This window comes from Carcharhinus amblyrhynchos, chromosome 33 (assembly GCF_965287045.1).
Source record: "Carcharhinus amblyrhynchos chromosome 33, sCarAmb.v2.hapA, whole genome shotgun sequence".
Lineage (NCBI taxonomy): Eukaryota > Metazoa > Chordata > Chondrichthyes > Carcharhiniformes > Carcharhinidae > Carcharhinus > Carcharhinus amblyrhynchos.
In genome coordinates, this window is record NC_137356.1 from 8,568,651 (window position 1) to 8,587,980 (window position 19,330).

Sequence of the window (19,330 nt, forward strand, 5' to 3'; positions counted from 1 at the left end):
ATAAGACAATGACCATCACCAATAAGAGACACTCCAACCATTGACATTCAATGGTGTTACCTTCACTGAATCCCCAACTATCAACATCCTTGGGGTTACCACTGACCAGAAACTCAATTGGAGTCGCCACATAAACACTGCATACAACAGCAGGCCAAGGGGTAGGAATATTGCAGCGAGTAACTGACTTCCTGATTTCCCCAAAGCCTGTCCACACCTACAAGACACAAGTCAGGAGTGTGATGAATACTCCACACTTGCCTGGATGGGTGCAGCTCCAACAACACTCAAGAAGCTCGATACTATCCGGGACAAAGCAGCCCTGTTTGACACCACGTCTATAAACATTCACTCCCTCCACCACCGACGCTCAGTAGCAGCAGTGTGTACATCTACGAGTGCACTGCAGCGACTCACCAAAGATCCTTAGACAGCACTTTCCAAACTCATGACCACTTCCATCTAGAGGGACAAGGGCAGCAGATACACGGGAAGTTCACCTCCAAACCACTCACCATCCTGATTTGGGAATATATCGGCCGTTCCTTCACAGTCGCTGGGTCAAAATCCTGGAATTCCCTCCCTAACGGCATCGACCCACAGCACATGGATAGCAGTGATTCAAGAAGGCAGTTCACCACCACCTTCTCAAGGGGCAACTAGGGATGGGCAACAAATGCTGGCCAGCCAGCGACACCCACGTCCTACAAATGAATTAAAAAAAACTTGTTCGTATAACTTTGTTTAATATTTAATTCACTGTATATAATCGACAATGCATTTTAGAAAGAAGCTGGGATCTGTGAGATCAGTAGTTCCTTGAAGTAATGGGAGATTGAGACAATTAATAAACTTTCCCACACAAGTTCCTTTACATTCAACACTCTTAATGGGCTTTACATCTTGCATTGACTCACTCTTTTTCTCCCCCTGTACATCAACCAGTTTTACAAACACGAGTGGTTTGGTTCTGGCTGGTACTTTGATTTGATACAACGGGTAGAAGCTTTGCTGCTTAATTTGAAGAAACTGGTTTATAGAATCATTTTGCTATGCCATACCAAATCATTCAGGCCCCATTCCAGTTGAGGTGACTTCACTCACCTTTGGACAAGAGAGGCAGCAGGCTCTCCTTGCCTGGCTCCAACACTTGAGAACCATCGACACCATCTGGGACAGAGCAGCCCCGCTTGATTGACATCCCATCTGCCATCTCCAACATCCACTCCCTCCACCATCGACACACACACAGTGGCAGCAGTGTGTACCATCTCCAAGATGCACCGCGTGACTCACCGAGGCTCCTTCGGCAGCACCTTCCAAATCTCGACCTCTACTAGCTAGAAGGACGAGGGCAGCAGACACGTGGGAACACCACCTCTTGCAAGTTCCCCTCCAAGCCACTGATTTGGAAATATATCGGCTGTTCCTCCACAGTCGCTGAGTTTGACCCAGCGACTCTGAATTCCCTCCCAATTGGCACTGGTGTATCTACATCATGTGGACTGTGATGGTTCAAGAAGGTGGCTCCACCTTCTCAAGGGGCAATTAGGGATGGAGAATAAATGCTGGCCTAGCCAACAATCCTGACTTGGAAATATATCGGCCGTTCCTTCACAGTCGCTGGGTCAAAATCTTGGAATTCCCTCCCTAACGGCGTCGTGGGTCAACCCACAGCACGTGGACCACAGCGATTCAAGATGGCAGCTCACCACCACCTTCTCAAGGGGTGACTAGGGATGGGCAATAAATGGCCCACATGCCATAAGAAAAGAATAAGATGACCCCCTATCCTCCCACCCTTACTGAGCTCCAATCTAAGGTAGATTTCCCCTGGATAGCACAGCCATTTCCAAAATCTAAACCGGAAGTAATTAATTAATTGAATAGTCAGTTTCTGCATTCCCACTTCTGTTCGGGGTTGCAGGTTCATAGAATCTCTACAGTGCAGCAGGAGGCCATTTGGTCCATCGAATCTGCACTGAGCAAATCCCAGCCAGGCCCTGTTCCTGTAACCCCACATATTTAACCTTCTAATCTCCCTTGACATTAAGAGGAAATTTAGTACGGTCAATCTAATCCGCACATCTTTGTACCGTGGGGGGGAAAGCAGAGCGTGAAGAAACCCTTGCAGACATGGGGAGAACTTGCAGACTCCATACCGACAATGACCCAAGGCTGGAATTTGAACCCAAGTCCCTGGCGCTGTGAGGCAGCAGTATTAACCCACTGTACTGCCTAGGATTTTAGAAGTCTATTTTTGTTTGCAATTCAATCCACGATTCCCAAGTCCGGTAATGGTCAAGAGCACCAATTCTGGCATTTCAAATCCAGAGAGACTCTGGCAACTCTCCCGCTACACTCCCAAAACTCCCGTATTTAAAACGACAAGAGAGAAAACCCTTGTCAAAGCCCATTTGGGCTGTGGGGCAAAGGATCGTCTGGTCTCGAAACATCAGCTCTTTTCTCCCCTTACACACGCTGCCAGACCTGCTGAGATTTTCCAGCATTTTCTCTTTTGGTTTCAGATTCCAGCATCCGCCGTAACTTGCTTTTGTTCAGTGTTTAAAACTGCTCTTTTAATGAGGAGTGTCAAATCCTTGCATTTAACCCAGGGAGATCACTATGGCAGTGTAGGGGGGAGGCCGTGCAGAACTCACAACTGTATCCCGGGTGCCTTGCCTGATCTTAAGCTCAAACGGCCTCTGAACCCCACCCTGGTGAGCAATCATGCAGAGCCCCGTACTGATCTGGTTCTATCCCCCATCTGTTCAAAGACTGAACATTCATATTTAAAAAAAAACTTCATTTCATCTTACTTGAGACGCTGCAAAACTGCAAATTTACAGGTGATTTAATTAAGTGCTGCGCGTACTGAGCACAAGAATTTTGTACCGCATTATTTCAAAATGGATTAGAAGCAAATCATTTTAATTTATGTCAATTAACTTTCAGAATAAAATAGAAATTTGGCTAAAGATCTCTTTGGATTTTGTCATTTAAAACCATTTGAACACTTACAATCTTAAGTTTAAGTTTATTTATTGGTGTCGACTTTAACGTTGCAATAAAGTTACTGTGCACTCTGGCGCCTGTTCGGATACATTGAGGGAGAATTTAGCATGAATAATGCACCTTAACCAGCACATCTTTTGTCCTATGGGAGGAAACCCACGCAGACACAGGGAGAATGTGCACATTCTGCACAGAGTGGTGAAGGCAGCATTCGGCACGCTTGGTTTCATTGGTCAGAGAATTGAATAGAGGAGTTGGGGACATCTTGTTGAAAGGTTTATTGATTTATTAGTGTCATAAGTAGGCTTACATTAACACTGCAGTGAAGTGACTGTGTAAATCCCTTAGTTGCCTGTTTGGGTAACACTGAGGGAGAATTTAGCATGGTCAATGCGCCCTAACCAGCACGTCTTTTGGACTGTGAGAGGAAACAGTAGCAGCCGGAGGAAACCCATGCAGACACGGGGAGAACATGCAAACTCCACACAGTCAGTGACCCAAGCTTGGAATTGAACCCAGGTCCCTGGTGGTGTGAAGGAGCAGTGCTAATCACTGTACCATCCCAAAGGTTGTACAAGACATGGGTAAGGCCACACTTGGAATACTGTGCGCAGTTCTGTTCACCCTATTATAGAAAGGATATTATTAAACTAGAAAGAGTGCAGAAAGGATTTCCTAGGATACTACTGGGACTTGATGGTTTGAATTATAAGGAGAGGCTGGATAGACTGGAATTTGTCTCTCTGGAGTGTAGGAGGCTGAGGGGTGATCTTATAGAGGTCTATAAAATAATGAGGGGCATAGATTAGCTAGATGGTCAACATCTTTTCCCAAAGGTAAGAGAATCTAAAACTAGAGGGCATAGGTTTAAGGTGAGAGGGGAGAGATACAAAAGTGCCCAGAGGGGCAATTTTTTCACACAGTGGGTGGTGAGTGTCTGGAATGAGCTGCCAGAGGTAGTAGTAGAGGCGGGTACAATTTTGTCTTTTCAAGAGTCAGTCACATGGATAAGACGCGTATGGAGGGATATGGGCCAAAGGCAGGCAATTGGAACTAGCTTAACAGTTAAAAAACGGGGAGGCATGGACAAGTTGGGCCGAAGGGCCTGTTTCCATGCTGTAAACCTTGATGACAGTGACCCCAAGACGGGAATCGAACCCGGGTCCCTGGCACTGTGAGGCAGCAGGGCTGACCAGTTTAAAGTTTCTCTACTAATGTGGCAAGTAGGCTTACCGCAATGAAGTTATTGGGAAAATCCCCTGTGAAAACCACCGTGCTGCTGGATGAGAGGGTAGAGAGTTTGAATCCCAGCGCGGAATTCAGATCTGGGAATAAATCTGGAAATTTGTTGGGCAGTGGGGCGTCTGAGAAAGATAGCGCGCGTGCAATAATCACCGGCTTCACAGATGACCCACTGGTGTGGGGATCAAGGGTTATGGGGAAGAGGCAGGAGAATGGGGTTGAGAAACATACCAGCCACAATCGAATGGCGGAGCAGACTTGATGGGCTGAGTGGCCTAATTCTGCAACTATATCTTATGGCTTTATGAGTGGAGGGGAGTCGACCATCTTTGTTGGCTCCGACTCAACTTGACCCTGGTCTAATATTCGATTCTTTACTTGCCTCTGAGACTGTGTTACAAGCCCAACAGCTATACTTGGCTTTGACCCAGGGTGATGCGGGCTCCAAACGTCAGCTCTCATCTCTCCTCACAGATGCTGCCAGACCTGCTGAGATTTTCTCTTTTGGTTTCAGATTCCAGCGCCTGCATGTAATCTGCTTTTATTAGCTGTACAAACATTTAGCTGTACAAATATAAATCAGCACAAAGACAGCTCCCAGAACTGGGTCTCGGGGAAGGCAGACGGTAACTGTGACTGTGTCACGTACTGAATTAAAAATAGCCGGGTGGTTTAGGATTGAAACAGTTCACACGCGTGTTAAAGTCATTCCAGTGAACCTGTTCAAATCAGGTGAATGAAATGTCTTTGCAGGGTCCTACCCCGGTAACGTGAATGCAATCGGTTTAAGGGGCGCCTGTTGTCGCTGCTGTAGCCTCGCTCCCGGCGCTCTCTCCCCTCTGCCGCCTCTTCAGCAGTTTGCGCTTCCTCTTCTCCTCTTTCTCCAGCTCCTTCACCATCTCCTGGAACTTGGAGCTGCGCGGGTCGATGCTGTAACCGAAACGCTCCCGGGCCTCGGACAGCAGCCGCTCCCTCCTGGCCTTCTCCTCCCTCTGCTTTGCCTTCAGCTCCCGCTTCTCCCGTCGCCAGTCTGCCACCATCTGGGGCATCTTGGCCATGTTGGCGGCAATCAGCTTTTCCCTGAGGATAGAGTGGGTGGGGAGGGGATGGAGAGAGAGAAGAGATTTCATCCAGGTCAGGCGTCAGAGATCCACTGACCCCTACCAACCAAGACCCCGCCACCCCCACTCAGTCTTCATACCTATGGAAGAGTGATCCAATTAAACTCACTTTGCTGCAATCCTCTCCACATTTTTCAAGAACTTAGAGCTCACAACACAGTCCCAGGGCAGATCGTTTAGAACCGAGATACAGAGGAACTTGTCACTCAGAGAGTGGTGAATCTTTGGAACTCCCTGCCTCAGAGGGAATTTTGGTGGCTCTGGCTTGGGGTGCATTCACAGCAGAGGTCAATGATATCAAGGGCTATGGGGATAGTGAGGGAATCACAGAATTCCTAAAGTTCAGAAAGAGGCCATTTGCCCTATCGAGTCTGCACTGACCTTTCAAAACACCATCCCGCCCAGGTCCCCCCACCCCCGTGCATTAAGTGTGGCTAATCCCCCTAACCTGCACATCTTTGGATACTAAGGGACAATTTAGCATGGCCAATCCACCCTAACCTGCACATCTTTGGGCACAAAGGGCTAGGTCCCAAATGCAAGCTTTGGTCCCAGTTTAAAGTTTACTTATTAGTCACAAGTATGCTTACATTAACACGACAATGAAGTTACTGTGAAAATCTTTTAATTGCCCTACTCTGGTGCCTATTCGGGTACACTGAGGGAAAATTTAGCACAGCCAATGCACCCTAACCAGCACGTCTTTCAGACTGTGGGAGGAAACTGGAGCATCCGGAGGAAATCCACGCAGACACGGGGAGAACATGCAGTCTCCACACAGGCAATTTAGCACGGCCAGTCCACCTAACCTGCACATCTTTGGACTGTGGGAGGAAACTGATGCACTTGGAGGAAACCCACACAGACACAGGGTGAATGTGCAGACTCCACATAGACAGTCACCCAAGTTGGATTCGAACCTGGGTCCCTGGAGTTGTGAGACAGCAATGCTAACCATTGTGCCATGGAAGGTAGTGCTGAGGTAGAAAAATGAACTATGTTCTAGTTAAATAGCAGAACAGGTTTGCGGGACAGAACAGGCTGCTCCTATGTTCCTATCACCATCTGGAAGTTACTGAATCTGCCTCCTCCTTCACCCAGAATGCAGATCACAACAAAATCCAAAAGAAAATTAAAAGTGCCCACTTCTTTTGCTTGTGAGTGATGGAAGGATTTGAAAAGTATTGGTTAGAGGGGTTAAAGCTTTCCTTAGCCGCTTTAGCAAGACAGTGCAGATTTTCGAATGGGCCTGATGTTAGCACCTAAGTGCAGGGAATGCTGCCTTGAAGTTTGAACAAAGGTCATTTAGGAGGAGCCCACCATCATCTCAGTGGCCGTAAACCACACAGAGTTTTCTCGCCTTTGATTATATGACCTGCTACTGATCTACATTTTCACGCCTGCTGCTAAAACCCTGCATTAGCACCTCGTTGAGCAGCTGTGAAGGGGGCGAGGACATTGTCACAACTCACATCGAGCGCTTGACAGCTCAGAAGGTCGAGTACACCAAGGGTCAGGTCCCGAGTGCGGGCTTTGGTCCCAGTTTACAAGTTTAATTATTACTGTCACATTGTGCCTGTATAGTGCACAAGAAACAACATTTTTCACTCTATACTAATACATGTGACAATAATAAATCAAATAAGTAGACTTACATGAACACTGCAATGAAGTTACTGTGAAAATCCTCTAGTTGCCACACTCTGGCACTCGTTCTTGTACATTGAGGGAGAATTTAGCATGGCCAATGCACCCTAACCAGCACAAAGTTCTCATCCATCAGTGAGAAAGTGGGGCAGCATGGTGACACAGTGGTTAGCTCTGTTGCTTCACAGCACCAGGGACCTGGGTTTGATTCCTGGCTTGGGTCACTGTCTGTGTGGAGTTTGTACGTTCTCCCCGTGTCTGCGTGGATTTCCTCCAGGTGCTCCGGTTTCCTCCCAAAGTCCGAAAGAGGTGCTGGTTAGGGTGCATTGGCCGTAAACCACACAGAGCTTTCTCGCCTTTGATTACATGACCTGCTACTGATCTACGTTTTCACGCCTGCTGCTAAAACCCTGCATTAGCACCTCGTTGAGCAGCTGTGAAGGGGGCGAGGACAGTGTCACAACTCACATTGAGCGCTTGACAGCTCAGAAGGTCGAGTACACCAAGGATCACGTCCCGACTGCAGGCTTTGGCCCCAGCTTAAAAGTTTGATTATTAGCGTCACATAATACAGTGCACAAGAAACAATACTTTTCATTCTATACTAATAGATGTGACATTAATAAATCAAATAAGTAGGCTTACATTAACACTGCAATGAAGTTACTGTGAAAATCTCCTAGTCGCCACACTCCAGTGCCTGTTCGGGTACGCTGAGGGAGAATTTAGCATGGCCAATGCACCCTAACCGACATGTCTTTCAGACTGTGGGAGGAAACCAGAGCACCCAGAAGAAACCCACGCAGAGAACCTGCAGACTCCACACAGACAGTGACCCGAGCTGGGAATCAATCCTGGCTTCCTGAGAGGCAGCAATGCTAACCGTTGTTGCCACTCGGGAATTATGTCGGCCGATCCTTCACTGTCGCTGGGTCAAAATCCTGGAACTCCCTCCCTAACAGCATTGCGGATGTACCTATACCTCAGGGACAGCAATGGTTAGAGAAGGCAGCTCGCCACCACGTTCTCTAGGGCAACTAGGGATGGGCAATAAATGCTGGCCCAGCCAGGGATTCCCATGTCCCACGAATGAATAAAAAAAGTCTCACTCCACAGACCTCTGAAGAACAGCCCAAGCTGACCCTCCCAGCACGGTACATGCTGCACTGCCAAGACGTGCCTTCTTCCAGAAGAATCATTAAACCAACGCCCAATGAGGTCAATTCAAAAGATCCCATGGCACTCATCGGGAAGGAGACAGAAAGTGATCCTCGAAAAGGGAACTCTTCCCAATGTCCTGGTCAACATTTATCCCACAATCACCACTGAAAACCCACGTTCCATACTGGAGCTTATAGAAATTATAGAAACCCTACTCTAAAGAAAGAGGCCATTTGACCCATCGAGTCTGCACTGACCACAATTAAACCCAGGCCCTCTCCCCATATATTTACCCATTAATCCCTCTAACCTATGCATCTCAGGACACTAAGGACAATTTTTAGCACAGCCAATCAACCTAACCCATACATTTTTGGACCGTGGGAGGAAACCGGAGCACCCGCAGGAAACCCACGCAGACACGGGGAGAATTTGCAAACTCCACACAGACAGTGACCCAAGCTGGGAAACGAACCCAGATCCCTGGAGCTGTGAAGCAGCACTGCTAACCACTGTGCTATCGTGCAGCCCCGAGCTTGCTAGGGGACGGGCAGCAAGGAATAGAAATCAGTGGAAAAAGACAGTTCACAACGCAGTCAACACTCGGAACGACAAGACACGGACATAGCGATTGTAAATCACTTGGGTTGCCAACTGTAATCTCAGGACTCAGATGAGGAAGAACTTCTTCTCACAGAAAATTGTGAACCTGTGGAATTCAGACAGAGGGCGGTGAGTGTCTGGAACTCGCTGCCGGGGAAGGTAGTGGAAGCAGATACAATAGTGATTTTTAAGGGGCGTCTTGACAAACACATGAATGGGATGGGAATAGAGGGATATGGTCCCTGAAAGGGTAGGGGGTTTTAGTTCATTCAGGCAGCATGGTTGACGCAAGCTTGGAGGGCTGAAGGGCCTGTTCCTGTGCTGTAATTTTCTTTGTTCTATCATAGAAAGCTGTTGGTTCAGTTAGATATATTCAAGTGGGAGCTGGACATGGCCCTTGTGGCTAAAGGGATCAAGGGGTATGGAGAGAAAGTGGGAGTGGGTACCGAAAGTTCATGATCAACCATGACCATATTGAATGGTGCTCAGTGGGCCGAATGGCCTAACCCTGCACCTATTTTCTACTTGTCTAAATGTACCCTTGAAGATTTCAGGTCGCCAAATGCAGTTAAATGTGCTCAAAGTGGCTGCTTTGTTTTTCACATTACAATCAAGCAGAGTCAATGTGATCTTGTGAAAGGGAAATCACGTTTGACTAATTTATTCGAGTTCTTTGGGGAAGTAACAAGCAGGGTGGATAATGGGAAATTTGCAGATGCTGTCTGCTTCCCAAAGTGCCACTTCAAAGGCCACTACACAAGATAAGAGCTCGTGACGTGGGAGGGAAACATACTCACAGGGATAGAGGGTTGGTTAGCGAGCAGAGAGCTGGGATAAATTGATATTTTTGGGTGGGCAAGCTGGAACTAGTGGAATGCCACAAAGATCAATGTCGGGGCCTCATCTATTGACTGGGGGAGGCGATGGCCTGGTGGTATTATCGCTAGACTATTAATCTAGAAACTCAGCTAACGTTCTGAAGACCCAGGTTCAAATCCCGCCACAGTAGATGGAGGAGTTTGAATTCAATAAAAATCTGGAATTAAATGTCGAATGAAGACCATGAAATGATTGTTGGATTGTCTGTACTGACCACAATCCCAACCAGACCCTATCCCCATAACCCCATGTATTTACCCTAACTAATTCCCCTAACATGAAGGGGCAACTGAGAATAGCCAATCCACCTAATCTGCACATCGTTGGATTGTGGGAGAAACTGGAACACCTGGAAGAAACCCACGCAGACACGGGGAGAACGTGCAGACTCTACACAGACAGTGACCCAAGCCGGGAATCGAATGCAGGTCCCTGGCGATGAGAGGCAGCAGTGTTAACCACTGTGTCACCATATGGAAAAAAATCTACTGTCCTTACCTGGTCTAGCCTACGTGCGACTCCAGAGCCACAGCAATATGGTTGACTCTCAGCTAATCTCCAAGGGCAATTAGGGATGGGCAATAAATGGCCAGCCAGCGACACTCATGTCCCATGAATGAATTTAAAAAATCTAGGTCAATGATTCAAATGAAATGTATAGCTGCTAAATTTGCTGATGTCACAAAGATAGATAGGAGGGTAGGCTGTGCGGAGGACTAAAGGACACAAAGGGATATGGAGAGGCCTAAATAAGTGGGCACAAATTTGGCAGATCCAGTACAATGTGGGAAAATGTGAACTTTGGGAGGAAGAAAAGCAGAATTATTTAACTGGAGAGATTGCAGTGACTGCACTTCAGAAACGAAATGAAGACTTTAAATGAAGATTTCACTTAAAAACAGTATGGAATAGCCACATCATCTCGATTATAATGAAAATTTGTCTTCTGAAAGCCATTGTGTGACTGGTGATAATGTGGACAGTTGCACAGTGGCAGTCGTTAGTGCTGCTGCCTCACAGCGCCAAAAACCAGGTTCGATTCCAGCCTTGGGTCACTATTTTTATAGAGTTTGCACATTCTCCCCGTGGCTGTGTGGGTTTCCTCCAGGTGCTCCAGTTTCCTCCCACTGTACAAAGAAGTGCAAGTTAGGTGGATTGGCCATTGCTAAATAGCCCCTTACTGTCAGGGGGATTAGCAGGGTAAATATGTGGGACTATGGGGATAGGGCCTGAATGGAATTGTTGTTGTTGCAGACTTGATGGGCTGAATAGCCTCCTTCTGCACTACAGAGATCCTATGATTTTTCTCTGAAAAACCAGAGTGATGAGGCTCGAATAGAGCATTTGAAATGAAAGCACTTAGACATATATGCTTTATGTTCGGCCAGACAGACAAATGAGTGGATGTCCGAGAAAGCTGGTGTTCAAGAGGAACTTTTCGGACGCCGAGGAAGGTCACGTATTTTGGATGGGTGATCCGTGCTGGAGTGGCGCGTTTAGAATAACAAAAGAGGTGACACAAGGTAAAACACTTGGAAAAAGTGCACAGGATAAAACCCAAGATGGATCATATCGGAATGTGGACTGGCAATGAAGGATAGAAATTAGTGGATAAAGATAGTTCGGCCAAGCCCTCAACGACAAGACAGACACAGACAGAGTGCTGTACTGTACTTTGTGACTCGGGTTGCCAACTGTAATTAAATGAATCCCTGGATATTTCAGTACATTACTTCATAGAATCCCTGCAGTGCAGGAGGCCATTTAGCCCATTGAACCTGAACCGGCCACAATCTCAACCAGGCCCTATCCCCATAACCCCTTGCATTTACCTTAGCTAGTGCTCTGACACTAAAGGGCACTTTAGCATAGCAATCTACCTAACCTATACACCTTTGGACCGTGGGAGGAAACTGGAGCACTCAGAGGAAACACACACAGACGCAGGGAGAACATGCAGATTCCGCACAGTGACCCAAGCCAGGAATCGAACCCAGGTCCCTGGCATTGTGAGGCAGCAATGCTAATCACTGTGCCACCATGCCACCCAAATGTACTTGCTCCCACTCCCCACCCCTCACCACACTCCAGCCATCAGTCGACCACATGTCTCGCTGTGTTGGCGCACTGTCTTCCTACGCCAGTAGGCAAGAAAAATACGATTCATTAACCAATTAAGTTTAAAGCTTATTTATTAGAGTCACAAGTAGGCTTACATTAACACTGCAATGAAGTTACTGTGAAAATCCCCTAGTTGTCACACTCCAGCACCTGTTCAGGTACAGTGAGGGAGAATTCAGCACAGCCAATTCACCTCAACCAGCATGTCTTTCGGACTGTGGGAGGAAACCCACATAGACACGGGGAGAACTTGCAAACTCCACGTAGACAGTGATCCAAACTGGGAATTGAAACTGGGTCCCTGGCGCTGTGAGGCAGCAGTGCTAAGAACAGAACTACAGAATGGTAGAATCTCTACAGGGCAGGAGATGGCCATTCAGCCCATCGAATCTGCACCGACTATGAACCCACCCTGGCCTTATCCCCGCACTGACACTTGGTGATCAGCCAAAAGAGCTTTCCCAATTTTCAACAGTTTGCTATCTAGTGAAAAAAACAGAGACCAAAAAAGAAACCGCTGGAAAATCTCAGCAGGTCTGGCAGCACCTGGAAGGATGGATTGATCAATTTTTTCTAAAAAAAAATCTCAATTTCTGCCTAAAGTCACACACTGATTTTCAATTCTGGGAGACTCCAGGCCAATCCGGGAGGAGTTGGCAACCCTGTGCTGTGGATGGGACAGGCGCTATGGCAATGTAACTCAGTCCTTCTCACCTCTCCCGCTGCTTCTTCTGCTGCTCCAGCTCCTGGGCGCGGAGGTTGCTCAGCATCTGCTGTAGGCTGGGCTCCCATTCGGCCTGGTGGGCGGCCAGGTCCGCGGCCTGGGGCCACAGCGAGGCGGCCTCCACCCCCGAGGCGCTGCCCCAGCGGCCGTACCGCTTGCGCAGGGCCTGCGGGCTGCGCTGCCACTCGGGGCTGCCGTCATGCGGCAGGTAGAAGCCGCTCAAGTCCAGGCCCAGGCGCCGGGCATTGTAGCAGGCCCGGACCTCCCACAGCGGGGCCGGGAGCCGCTGCAAAAACCGCCGCCCCAGAGCCGCCAACATGGGCGCCGCCATCTTGGATCCGCGGGGGTCCTCCCGCCTCCTGAGGTGGCCCTCAAAGCGCCTGCTGAAAAGTTTTCCATAACTTCTTAAAAAGTAGCTGCACTCAGACACAGATAAGTGTGCAAGTGACACCTCTTCACATTACAACATCTAGCCTTCATTTGCTGCCACTCAAGAAATCTGACAACACCAAATTAAGTCCAACGGGTTTATTTCGAATCCAAAGAGAGAATGCTGGAAAAACTCATCAGGTCAGGCAGCATCTATAAGTCATGATGTGGAGATGCTGGCTTTGGATTGGGCTAAACACAGTAAGAAGTCTCATAACACCAGGTTAAAGTCCAACAGGTTTATTTGGTAGCGAACACCACTAGCTTTCGGGGCTCTGCCCCTTCGTCAGGTGAGTCCTCACCTGACGAAGGGGCATATGTAGAATAGGGGCATATATAGACAGAGACACAATTGCATAACCATTATCTTGTAATTGTGTCTGTGTCTATATATGCTGTGTTTGTAAACCTACCTCCACTCACCTGATGAAGGAGCAGCGCTCTGAAAGCTCGTGATTCCAAATAAACCTGTTGGACTTTAATTTGGTGTTGTGAGACTCCTTACTGTGCCTACTGCAGACCAACTCCAGCATCTCCACATCATGGCTACTCAAGAAATAGTTTATCACTTGAAACTCCATAACATATAATCCCTACAGTACAGCAGGAGGCCATTTGTCCCATCAAGTCTGGACTGAATCTCAGAAAGAACGATCTTTCCCAGTGCCACCCACCCTATTCACTTTAAAGTTCACTTATTAGTGTCACAAGTTGGCTTACATTAACACTGTGATGAAGTTGCTGTGAAAATCCCCCAGTCACCACACTCCGGCGCCTGTTCAGGTACACTGAGGGAGAATTTAGCATGACCAATGCACCTAATCAGCATGTCTTTTGAACTGTGGGAGGAAGCCAGAGCACCTACAGGAAACCCACACAGACCTGATGGGCCAAATGGCCTCCTCTGCACGTAGGGATTCTATTCTGTTCTAACATTGGAATGGAATGCTATTCTTTATTAGGAGAGGAATTGAACATAAAAGTAAGGATATTATGCTTCCGTTATTGTTTCTTGCACGTTATACAGACAAAGACACAGTTGCATAACCAATGTCTTGGTTATGAAGAACAATAGAGAAGGAAATGAGAGAGTGCAGAATGTAGTGTTACAGTCATAGCTAGGGTGTAGAGAAAGATCAACTTAATGCGAGGTAAGTCCATTCAAAAGTCTGGCAGCAGCAGGGAAGAAGCTGTTCTTGAGTTGGTTGGTACGTGACCGCAGACTTTCGTATCTTTTTCCTGACGATTGCTGGTGATCTGGACACCAAAAACCTAAAGCTATTGACCAGAACAACTGGGAGTGCTTCCCTGGTCTACTTAAAAAAGAAAACAATACATTGGAAAATCTTTTAGTCGCAGCATTCTCACCACCCTCCCATCCCCCGAGGATAAACCAGGACTTGATTTAACTTCCCCATCTGAAAAAGAGCGCCTCCTTCAGGTACTGCCAAGGATGCACCTTAGAAAGCATCCTTTGGCTCTCTTTCTATGGTGGCTTTCAAATCTCTGGAGTGGGAAATAGGACACACAACCTTTGTGAGTCAGAGAGGCAAAGATCCTACTGCTAAAATCCTTAACGTGCAGACTGCAAAGGCTTTAATATGCAACATCCCCTTGCCATTGAATGTTTGCTCCAGGAATAGCTGGGTCAAATGGAAGCTTTGTGATAAAACAGCCTATTAAACCTTGCCAGGACTTCATACATTTCACTGTGGGAGAGTGGGTGGTGGAGGGTTGGGGGCAGGGGGCTTCTAAACCACTTGACAAGTGATGATGACCTTTCCTGGAGAGCTTGATACCAGAGTTCGCACCTTCCTCCGAATTTGACCTTGAATGGTTTGAGTTATTGATCTGACAGCCCTATTTTCCGCTTGGTGGGAAGTCCATTTGTCTCCAGTCACCCTTCCTCTAACACGGTGACTCCTTCTCCCCCGCTGGATTTCGCATCTGAAAGCAAGAGGATACCCGGCAGGTGCGTTCGAATCCACAGCCGAATCCTCATCCCGAGACCACCTCAGTGGAGAACCCCCCGGTTGGTCCCTTGATTCTGACAGACTCTTGTTACCCAGAACAAAATGAAACAGATTTGATTTTTGATTTGATTTATTATTGTCACGTGTATTTGGATACAGTGAAAAGTATTGTTTCTTGTGTACTATACAGTCAAAGCATACCGTTCATAGAGTACACAGGGGAGAAGGAAACGAGAGGGTGCAGAATATAGTGTTACAGTCATAGCTTTGGTGTAGAGAAAGATCAACTTAGTGTATGGTAGGTCCATTCAAAAGTCTGACGGCAGCAGGGAAGAAGCTGTTCTTGAGTCGGTTGGTACGTGACCTCAGACTTTTGCATCTTTTTCCCGATGGAAGAAGGCGGAAGAGAGAATGTTCGGGTTGCGTGAGATCTTTAATTATGCTGGCTGCTTTTCCAAGGTAAGGGGGGAGCGTAGACGAAGTGGATGGATAGTTTGAGTGATGGACTGGGTTTTATTCACAGCCCTTTGTACTTCCTTGCGGTCTTGGGCAGAGCAGGAGCCCATACCAAGCTGTGATACAGCCAGAAAGAACGCTTTCTATGGTGCATCTGTAAAAATTGGTGAGTCATAGCTGACATGCCAAATTTTCTTAGCCTCCTGAGAAAGTAGAGGCATTGGTGGGTTTCCTTGTTGGCATGGGGGGGGCGGGGACAGGTTGTTGATGATCTGGGCACCTAAAAATCTTGAAGCTCCTAAATACCTGAGTCCCCGTTGATGTAGACGGGAGCATGTTCTCCACTACACCTCCTGATGACAATCTTCTTCATTTTACTGACATTGAGGGAGAGATTATTGTCGGTGTACCGTTCAGTGACAGGGGCACAGACTGCACCCACTGGCACCAGCACACTGCTGTTGAAGAAAGTATCTCGTGCCTGTGTTTCCATATCAATGGTTACCTGTCTGCTGCTTTGAAGGCCAGTCAGTTCCGAACATACGAATTAGGAGCAGGAGTAGGCCACTCAGCCCATCGGGTCTGCTCCACCATTCAGTAAGATTGTGGCTAATCTGTTTGTGTTTTGAGTTCTACATTCTCATAAACGTTGCTTTTTCCCTGGCCTAAGAAGACTCTATCTACCTCCACCTTAAAAATATTCAGTGATTCCCACCTCTAACACCTTCTGAGGCAGAGAGATCCCTGCAGCTGTGAGGCAGCAGCACTAACCATCATACTGCATCCTTGGATGGCACAGGGGTTAGCACTGCTGCCTCACAGCCCCGGGGACCTGGGTTCAATTCCCGTCTTGGGTCACTGGAGTCTGCACATTCTCCCCGTATCTGTGTGTGTTTCTTCCGGTTGCCCCGGTTTCCTCCCACAGTCCAAAGATGTGAGGGTTAGGTGCATTGGCCATGCGAAATTGTCCTTAGTGTCCAAAAATGTGCAGTTTATTTATTAGTGTCACAAGCAGGCTTACATTAACTGCAATGAAATTACTGTGAAAATCCCCTAGCCGCCAAACTCTGGTGCCTGTTTGGGTACACTGAGGGAGAATTTAGGACGGCCAATGCACCCTAACCCGCACATCTTTCGGACTGTGGGAGGAAACCGGAGCACCCGGAGGAAACCCACGCAGACACGGGGGAGAACGTGCAAACTCCACACAGACAGTGACCCGAGCCGGGAGCCGAACCCGGGTCCCTGGAGCTGTGAGGCCGCAGTGCTAACCACTGTGGCACCGTGGATGGGATGCCAGTGGGGAAGGCAGAGATTTGGACGATCACAAGTTTAGAGAGAGCGGGAGGGGGAAGGCTCAAAGGTGAGGAGGTTGATGGAGGAGTGTAGCCCCCAGTTGGTGAATTCAGGTATTTTTGACAAGGAGGTGACTTTTAAGCGGCTCCTGGACATGAACAGGATGGGAAGAGAGGGATACGGTCCACGGAAGGGTGGGGGGTGGGGTTTTAGTTGAGACGGGCAGCATGATGGGTGCAGGAGGGCCAAAGGGCCTGTTCCTGTGCTGTAATTCTCTTTGTTCTTTGTAAAGCGGGACAGGATCACAAGCCGGAGCTTGGGTTTATATTTAGTCATTATTAATTTCTGCAAATAGATCTTGCTTTCCGTGGTTGCTAATACACAAAATCTGTTCGCCCTGCCTATTATAGATGCAGATGTCTTCAGAGTCAACACCAACAAGCTCAAACAACAGGTGTTAGCGCCGAATTCTTAAAAAGGTGGGGAGCATCTCCTCTCCCTCCCCCTCCTTCTAGTCAATGATTTATTGAATCAATAAAGTGAATGATTTCAATGACGCGTGGGGATGTGAGATGGCAGCTTCCTGTGGAAATCTCTACAGCCTGGAAAACCGGTGAGATATAAAGAGGCAACTGCTGTAGGAGAGAATCCAAAATTGACTGCAAGGCTCTGTTGTGTGAGCCTTGAACTGGGATTTACAAGCGCAGAGAGGTCCTGCGAAAATGTTGGCCTTCTGGACAGAGCTCATACTCAGTCTCTCCCTCGCTGCATCGAGTCTCAGCTCCCTCCCCAGGCGAGCGCAGTCCCACCCAGATGACAACGAAGAAACAACCTCTTCTGCACACTCTCCGCTGGGGATCGGCACGCCGGACCGCGGGGGGACCCCCAACCCGGTGGCCACGCTCCCCAACCGCCTGGCCGCCCGCTTCCCCTTCGGACACAGCCGCCGTCCCCCGTCCTCAGAGACCGCGAGCCACCAGTGGGCGACCTTCCTAGGGCTGCAGAGGAGGCGGGAGTCCCTCGGGGCGGATCTCCCCTGGCGGAGCCCGGGCTTCCCGGCTTGGGCCCGTCCCGTCGCTCCGGCTGCAGGCTTCCCGAGGCGGAGCAGGCCCGAGGGCCGGGGGGAGGGAGCCCCAGCTCCGGTTTCTCCGGGGGGTCCTTGGCGAAATCGGAAGGGAGGAGGCGGTCTTCAGATCCGTAAGGCAATGGCTTTGGGCCTTTGGGAGCCAAACTTGACCAAAAGGGGAGGTCTTCGCACAAGGCAGGGGTCACCGGACCTTGAAAAGTTCGGCCACCAAAGGCCATTTCGACAGAGTGCCGAAGATCTCCTGACTGGGCAGGGGGGAGGTGATGAGGTTTGGGGTTCTGGCTCAGGCCACATGGACGACAACCTTGAGACAAAGCGAAAGAGCGAAACCAGGGGTTGGGATCCGTCCGCACCTCTTACGAGACATGACGCGGAAACCAGGCAGAGGACAGCTGAAGAGGCTTGGAGGAGATTGACTGAGAAAGGACGAGGGGTCACTGAGGTGATTGCCCTTCCTCTGACGGAGCACGAAACCACAAGATCAAACTGCAGAACGGTACCTTTCACACAGGTAGGTAACCCGAAAACCAAATGGGAATTATCGTTTGAATTGATTTACTATTGTCCCATGTATTGGGATCTATAGAATCATATTATCGCCACAGTGCAGAAGGAGGCCATTCGGCCCACCGAAAACAATCCCACCCAGGCCCTGTCCCCCTAACCCCAGGTAATGGGTGGCAGAGATACCGGAGAAACTGCTTCTCTCAGAGGGTGGTGAATCTGTGGAATTTGCTAACCCAGAGCGCAGTGGATGCCGGGACACTGAGTAAATTTGAGGAGGTGGGCAGATTTTTAATTACTACTAGAATGGGCAGGAAATTGGAGTCGGAGTGGCACGGTGGGTGGCACTGCTGCCTCACAGCTCCAGGGACCCAGGTTCAATTCCGGCCTCGGGTCACTGTCTGTGTGAGGGTTTGCACCTTCTCCCCGTGCCTGCGTGGGTTTCCTCCGGGCACTCCGGTTTCCTCCCAACCCTCCAAAGACGCGCGGGTTAGGTGGATTGGCCATGCTAAATTGACCCTGGTGCCAGGGTGATTAGGAGGGTAAATATGTGGGGTTACGGGAATAGGGCCTGGGTGGGATTGTGATCGATGCTGTCCCGATGGGCCGAATGGCCTCCTTCTGCACTGTAGGGATTCTATGAGGCCAGGATGAGATCAATCATAACGGTATTGAATGGTGGAGCAGGCTCGAGGGGCTGAATGGCCTACTCCTGGTCCTATTTCTTAAGTTGAATGAGTAAATGTTCAGGCTGCCGCCATTTGCGATTGGTGAAAGACTGGTTGTTATTTATTAATCTGGATAATTATGAAGGGGAAGTTAGGTGGTTGATGAGGGGTAAGGGAATAGGAGGCTATGATAAAGGAGCGAGATAAATTATGGTAGAAGGAATTTCATCTGGAGCATAATAACTGGCGTGGAGAAACGTCCTTCAACTTTTTAAGAAGAATTGTCAATATGGGAGATCATGGTCCTCTGTCTACATTAACTATTAACATTTACTGTGCGGCACAGCGGTTAGCACTGCTGCCTCACAGCACCAGGGGCCTGGGTTCGATTCCCAACGTGGGTC

At 48.6% G+C, this 19,330-nt stretch overlaps 1 protein-coding gene across 1 annotated transcript; it reads right to left on the minus strand.

The window, feature by feature from the left end:
* Positions 1–2,914: 2,914 nt before the first annotated feature.
* gadd45gip1 (growth arrest and DNA-damage-inducible, gamma interacting protein 1) lies at positions 2,915–12,854 on the minus strand. The gene is made up of 2 exons (XM_080216738.1): positions 12,504–12,854; positions 2,915–5,337 (listed from the first exon to the last, which is right to left on the minus strand). The coding sequence occupies exons 1-2, from the start codon at positions 12,842–12,844 to the stop codon at positions 5,043–5,045; spliced, it is 636 nt and encodes a 211-aa protein (XP_080072864.1). The 5' UTR covers positions 12,845–12,854; the 3' UTR covers positions 2,915–5,042.
* Positions 12,855–19,330: the final 6,476 nt, after the last annotated feature.